Genomic DNA, 7,500 nt, shown 5'->3' on the forward strand with positions numbered 1-7,500 from the left:
CTCGGTTCCGTGAGTCTCTCTCCGACCACTGTGTCAGTGACTCGGTTCCGTGAGTCTCTGTCAGTGACTCGGTTCCGTGAGTCTCTGTCAGTGACTCGGTTCCGTGAGTCTCTGTCAGTGACTCGGTTCCGTGAGTCTCTGTCAGTGACTCGGTTCCGTGAGTCTCTGTGAGTGACTCGGTTCCGTGAGTCTCTGTGAGTGACTCGGTTCCGTGAGTCTCTGTCAGTGACTCGGTTCCGTGAGTCTCTGTCAGTGACTCGGTTCCGTGAGTCTCTGTCAGTGACTCGGTTCCGTGAGTCTCTGTGAGTGACTCGGTTCCGTGAGTCTCTGTGAGTGACTCGGTTCCGTGAGTCTCTGTCAGTGACTCGGTTCCGTGAGCCTCTGTCAGTGACTCGGTTCCGTGAGTCTCTGTCCGACCTCTCTGTCAGTGACTCGGTTCCGTGAGTCTCTGTCCGACCTCTGTGTCAGTGACTCGGTTCCGTGAGTCTCTGTGAGTGACTCGGTTCCGTGAGTCTCTGTCAGTGACTCGGTTCCGTGAGTCTCTGTGTCAGTGACTCGGTTCCGTGAGTCTCTGTCAGTGACTCGGTTCCGTGAGTCTCTGTGAGTGACTCGGTTCCGTGAGTCTCTGTGAGTGACTCGGTTTCGTGAGTCTCTGTCAGTGACTCGGTTCGGTTGATTCTCACTGACTGCAGTGTTTTTCAGGCTGTGGGATTCGCGGATCTCTCGAGAGTCGTTCAGCTGCTGCAGGATCCGCTCTCAGTAAGACTCAGTTTGCTTGAATTATGCTTGAATTATTATGCGCTCGATTTTCAGTTTCTCTCTTTCTTTCAGTCGTCGTTAAAAGAAAGACAGATTTTCATCTTGAGGAAGGTGGTAAAAAGATGCCAGCATGGATTTGTATCCTTAAAATTGAATTTGGCAAAATGAAAAAAATGCCATTTTAAAGCTGAAATGTGTAAATGTGAATTTGTCTTTTCTGTATGTGTGTGAATGAGACCTGCAGCGCTTTATACAGTACAGACTGTTTCACAACAAGAGAATAACAGAATCAATGATGAAACTTCATCAAATATGAGACAAACTCAGATTCTGCTGCAACTCAGCACAAAACTTTCTGATTGGCCGGCGGTGGAAGCACGTCACGTGTATTATGTAGTATATAGTGTGAGTAATTATTTCTGGTGACGTCAGCGTCCTCTGAGGAAACTGAAGTCCCTGAAGTCTCACTTCATCCACTAGAATCAGCATTTTCCAGCTTTAATTATAACTCGACGGGTTTCCATGATGTGAAGCTCTGTAAGCCTCAAGCTCTCTGTGGAATAATGTGCTGTTATTATATTGTGATGATGATGATGACGTGATAAACACTTTCCTTAAAATGCTTAAAATGTCAAGCTTTTGAGGGATCTCGCTGACATAAGTAAGATTCTGAACCTTTGTGCTGAGAAAGTGACCGATCACCCGGAATATGCCAAAATCCTCTGTGATTTACTCCAGATCTGCGGGTGAGATTTCCAGCCTGAAGTCTTTATAGGCCGTTGTGAACTGAAGTCTTTATGAACTAATCCATGCTTGTCTTCAAGTCTTCCCTTCCTGAAGGAGAAAGCGTCGGACGAGACGAGGTTCGCCGCTGTGGCCACAGACTGTGTTTCTCAGATGGGTGAGTCCAGCAAACTCTCAGTCACCACAGAATAACCAGGAGACAAGACACATTATATTGCACACGAAGGAAAGAAGAATCTGTTGTTGTGGCACTTTTTGCATTGTGACGTTCAGTTCAGGACAGCTTTCCTCTCAAATTCTCATTACCATAATGCAAATCATTATGAATTGAAAAAAAATATTTGTATATATAGGCTAATATATAATACTCTGTTTGTACTGTGATACCTGTAGGTCAAATGTTTAAAATAATTCAGACTTTTTATGTTTTTGAAAGAAGTCTCTTCTGCTCATCAAGGCTGCATTTATTTGATCAAAAATACAGTAAAACCGCTGTTTTCTGAATAAATTCTGCAGGAATTCCAGCACTGTACCAACTGGGCAGTTAACTAGATCCAGTTGATGATTTACGCCAGTTTCCTTGTGTAGTGTAGTATGGTCTCAACAACCTTAGTTAGACCCAAGTCTATGAGTTGGACCCCTCAGAGAACAATCCCACAGCTTCCACAACTCTGGGCAGGGCTGAAGGATTGAGCCCTGCCTGAGACCGAGAGTGTTTGACCTGAGTGTCCATTGGAGAGCCATCAAGGAGAGTTAATTCAATCTCAGTGAATTTCACCATCTCCTCCAGGAACTTCGCCTGCATGACAGCCGTTTCCAGCGCTACTTGAGGATGATTGACAGGTGCCCAGTGCACGGACTTGTCAATAAGCTGTTAACTGATTGGCTTGCGTGACGATGCGTCAGGTGGATTTTACGCTTGAGTTGAAATTTCTCATCTTGTGCGGAAGGAACGATTGAGGCGAATAACGAGCGTTCGCGGCAACCGCGTCACCCAATTCGCGTCTATTCGCGTCTTTACATTGACTTTGTATGTAATCTACTCTGCATTTGGTGTGAACATGCATCCTAACAACACAACGACAAGCAGCTCTCAGCACTGGACCCCGGCACAGGACCCCGGCACAGGACCTCAGCACAGGACCCCGGCACAGGACCCCGGCACATGACCTCAGCACAGGACCCCGGCACAGGACCCCGGCACATGACCTCAGCACAGGACCCCGGCACATGACTCTGGGACAGGACCCCGGCACAGGACCTCAGCACAGGACCTCAGCACAGGACCCCGGCACATGACTCTGGGACAGGACCCCGGCACAGGACCTCAGCACAGGACCCCGGCACAGGACCCCGGCACATGACCTCAGCACAGGACCCCGGCACATGACTCTGGGACAGGACCCCGTCACAGGACCCCGTCACAGGACCCCGTCACAGGACCCCGGCACAGGACCCCGGCACAGGACCCCAGTACAGAACCCCGGCACAGGACCCCAGCACAGGACCCAGCACAGGACCCCGGCACAGGACCCTGGCACAGGACCCCGGCACAGGACCCCGGCACAGGACCCCGGCACAGGACCCCAGCACAGGACCTCAGCACATGACTCTGGGACAGGACCCCGGCACCGGATCCCGACACAGGACCCCAGCACAGGACCCCGGCACAAAACCCCCGCACAGGACCTCAGCACAGGACCCCGGCACAGGACCCCGGCACATGACTCTGGGACAGGACCCCGGCACCAGATCCCGGCACAGGACCCCGGCACAGGATCCCGGCACATGACCTCAGCACAGGACCCCGGCACATGACTCTGGGACATGACCTCAGCACAGGACCCCTGCACAGGACTCTGGTTCAGGACCCCGGCACAGGACCCCGGCACATGACTCTGGGACAGGACCCCGGCACAGGACCTCAGCACAGGACCCCGGCACAAGACCTCAGCACAGGACCCCGGCACTTGACCTCAGCACAGGACCCCGGCCCATGACTCTGGGACAGGACCCCGGCACCTGATCCCGGGACAGGACCCAAGGCTTCCACATCACCAGAGCACAAAGCACCTGGGAATAACCCTGATCAAGCAGAACGGGTCGGCCCTCAGGGAACCCCCTGGTCTTGAGTCACCGCTGGAAAGGTCTTATCAGGCCAGAAGGTTGCCATCAGACCTAACAGTCTTGAAACTGTTTGACAATGGGTGACAGGCCTAGTTTTATCTTGCTGTGAGAATCGAATCGATACGAGCAGGAGAAAGACGTGAGTGCATCGTCATCGAATCCCACACCACTCCTAAAGAAGTGGTCCTCGATAATAGAGAAAACACTTACTTACTTAGGCCTTTAAATTCCCATAGGAACATAGGCCATCGACTAAGCTCTTCCATTCTTTCCGGTCTTGGGCCTTCCGCCTCAGATGTTGCCACGTCAACCCTTCTTCCTTCATCTCCTGTTTTGTGGTTCTTCTCCAGGTGGTTCTCGGTCTGCCTCTCTTCCTCCTGCCCTGTGGGTTCCACGTCAGCGCCTGTTTAGTGACTGATTTCTTTCTCCTGAGTGTGTGCCCTATCCACTTCCATTTCCTCCTCCGTATTTGCATTTCTATTGGGTCTTGTTTAGTGAGTTCCCATAGGTTGGTGTTAGAGATGATGTTGGGCCAGTATATTCCTAGTAGGCGTCTGAGGCACCGGTTGGTGAAGGTCTGCAGCTTATTGAGTATGGTGGTGGTAATTCTCCAGATGTCAGAGCCATAAAGTAGAGTGGTCTTTACGTTTGAGTTGAAGATTTGCAGTTTGGTCTTGAGTGACAAGTTTTTTGCCTTCCAAATATTGTTTAGCATGTTGAATGTTGTCCTTGCTTTTCCGATCCTGGCTTGGGCACCGTCCTCCGTGCCACCTTCCTTTGAAATGATGCTTCCAAGGTATGTGAAGCTGTTTACATCCTCTAATGCATTTTGATCCATGTTTATGGGTAGCCTGGGTTTCCCCATACTGCCTTTGTGCAGCGCGATTTTATTCACGCTGAAAGGCAGTCTGGATACCATGGACCAGATTTTCGCCTCATCTAGGGAACCAATCACAGAACGGGCAGGGAGCAGCAAGACGATGACGACGTCTATGCGACACAACTAAGCAGTTTGTTTAAATCCATATATACCTTCGACCCTCATGTTTATCTTGCACAAACGGCAATAGTCGCTGAACGTCATTGTTCACACAAAAATATCTTACCCATCGTCTTCTTCTTTGTCTAATTTCTGTCGCTCTACATACGTCCTCTGGTATAATGGAAACGATTGGCTATGAGCTACGTACAGGCGCATTTGATAGACATTCTTAGCACCCAATAAACGGCGCCGGGCATTCGTAAACCACGCCTCAAATACGAGAAAATGCACATGTGGTTCCCGAAATCTATGAAATTCACGTAGACAGGAGAGTACCATTCGATGGACTGTTCAATAATAATCCTGTTCAATAACAAGGCCAGATCCATGAAGGGGAACATGAACAGTGAGTGACGGCTTAGCCGGCGACCAGCGTGAAACAAACAGACAGTCCATTGAGCGGCCAGGGCGGAGCAGACAGTCTATCGGGCGGCCAGGGCGGAGCAGACAGTCTATCGGGCGGCCAGGGCGGAGCAGACAGTCCATCGGGCGGCCAGGGCGGAGCAGACAGTCCATCGGGCGGCCAGGGCGGAGCAGACAGTCCATCGGGCGGCCAGGGCGGAGCAGACAGTCCAGCAGGCGGCCAGGGCGGAGCAGACAGTCCATCGGGCGGCCAGGGTGGAGCAGACAGGACACCGGAACGGACACCGGCTCAGGAACATGAACAGGCACCGGCTCAGGAACAGACACCGGCTCAGAAACAGATACAGACACCGGCTCAGGAACAGATACAGACACCAGCTCAGGAACAGATACAGACACCGGCTCAGGAACAGATACAGACACTGGCTCAGGAACAGATACAGACACCGGCTCAGGAACAGATACAGACACCGGCTCAGGAACAGATACAGACACCGGCTCAGGAACAGGAACGGACACCGGCTCAGGAACATGAACAGATACAGGCTCAGGAACAGACACAGGCTCGGCGGCGGCCATCTTGTCCGGAGACACCGGCTCGGCAGACGTGACATGAACAGTCTCTGGATCGGTCGACGTCCTGTGCCTCCTCCACGCATGCAGTACCATCACAGCAAAAAAGAGGCAGACAGCCATATTGGCCGTGGCCGGACTGATGGTGGCTAGTTCCGAGACGATCTCAGGGATGATAGCGGGCTGCACGGGAATGATCTCCGGGGCCACAGCGGGCTGTACAGGAACAGACACCGGCTCAAGCCCAGGGACAATCTCTGGATCGGCAGACGTGATCTGAACAGCCTCCTCCACGCATGCAGTACCGCCACTGCGTAAAAGAGGAACACCACCCTCTTGGCTGTGGCTGGACTGATGGTGGGCAGTTCTAAGACGACAGCGGGCTGCACGGGGACAACCTCCGGGACGACAGCGGGCTGCACGGGAACGATCTCCGGGATGACAGCGGGCTGCACGGGGACGACCTCAGGGACGACAGCGGGCTGCACGGGGACGACCTCAGGGACGACAGCGGGCTGCACGGGGACGACCTCAGGGACGACAGCGGGCTGCACGGGAACGACCTCTGGGACGACATAATGTGGATGACACCGTGGGGAAGAGGACCTCTAGTGGACACCAGGAATACACAAACCAGACACTGTGACACAGATGGGACATTTTCTTCCTCCCAGATGGTTTTCATGAGGTGGTGGAGCATGTTGGTGGAGGTTTCAGTTCTACTTCCTCTTTTTTATTCCTCCTCTCACTCTCTTTACTATCTGTATCTTTGGATAGCCAGGGCTTGCTGTCTGTCTTCCTCCTCCCTACTACTTCTTTGAATGTGTCTTTCTACAAGGTTTTCAGACCTTTCCATATCTATTCCACTTTGCTTGGGGTTTCTATTTCTAGGGATTGGTACCGGTTGTGTAGTGCCACTTTGTAGAGTTCGGATGTACCTATATCCTGAAATTGCTGTATGTTAAATTTTACCCTTTCTTCCCTGTGCTTCATGCATTTTAACTTCAGCTGGATCTTTGCTGTGAGGAGGTGCTGGTCAGATCCTGCGTCTGCTCCTCTTCTGACTCTGACATCCAGCAGAGAGTGTCTAAACTTTTGACTTATGCAGATGTGGTCTATCTGGTTTTCTGTGGTGTGGTCAGCAGACACCCAGGTGGCTTTATGGATGTTCTTGTGTTGGAATACTGACCCACCAATGACCAAGTTGTTGTCTGCACAAGCTGCTGTGAACCTCTCTCCATTCTCATTCATGGTCCCTAGTCCTTCTCTTCCCATTACTGTCTCAAAGCAGTTGTTATTGCCCGCTATCTTTGCATCTATGTCTCCCATCAAGATCATGATGTCCTTCCTTTTCCTTTTCCTGGCCTGTAGAATAGTGTATAGTTGGTTGTAGAATTGGTCCTTTGTTTCATCATTCGTGTCATTGGTGGGGGCATAGCATTGTACCACTTGGAGGTTTATTTTCTTGTGGGTGGTTTGAAATATGGCAGTGATGATGGGTGAGTTGATAGGTTCCCAGCTGAGAAGGGCCCTTTGTGCTTCCTTGGACACCATGAACGCTACTCCCTCTGTGTGTGGTGCAGAGTCATCGGGATGTCCTGAGTAGATTATGGTCTCTCCACTCTCCCGCTTGACCTGCCCTGACTGGAGCCACCTGGTTTCTCCCAGACCAAGGAGGGATGTCCCGTACCTCCTCATCTCCTCTGCTATCACTGCTGTCTTTCCACCAGCATACATGGTCCTCACATTCCATGTCGCTATGGTGGTGGGTAGCTTTCATGTCAGAAGCCGCTTCAAACGTACAGTCTCCTTGCAGTTTTCAATGCACGTCATCATATTTTCTTTAGCTTGGTTCGCTGCAGAGGCTTCCTTCCCAAGGCTTAAGAATTTTG

General features: G+C 51.5%; 1 protein-coding gene across 2 annotated transcripts in view; it reads left to right on the plus strand.

Annotated features, from left to right (window-relative positions):
• cfap69 (cilia and flagella associated protein 69) overlaps positions 1-7,500 on the plus strand; it is a 35,373-nt gene that overhangs the window by 2,042 nt on the left and 25,831 nt on the right. Inside the window, exons 2-5 of one of the 2 annotated variants that reach the window (XM_079592004.1) lie at positions 703-759; positions 832-897; positions 1,396-1,505; positions 1,584-1,660. In XM_079592004.1, the coding sequence (XP_079448130.1) occupies positions 703-759; positions 832-897; positions 1,396-1,505; positions 1,584-1,660 (310 nt within the window). Of the gene's footprint in view, positions 1-692; positions 760-831; positions 898-1,395; positions 1,506-1,583; positions 1,661-7,500 lie in introns of both variants that reach the window. The other variant, XM_079592005.1, reaches the window with a different exon arrangement.

This window comes from Phoxinus phoxinus, assembly GCF_949152265.1.
Source record: "Phoxinus phoxinus genome assembly, chromosome: 19".
NCBI lineage: Eukaryota > Metazoa > Chordata > Actinopteri > Cypriniformes > Leuciscidae > Phoxinus > Phoxinus phoxinus.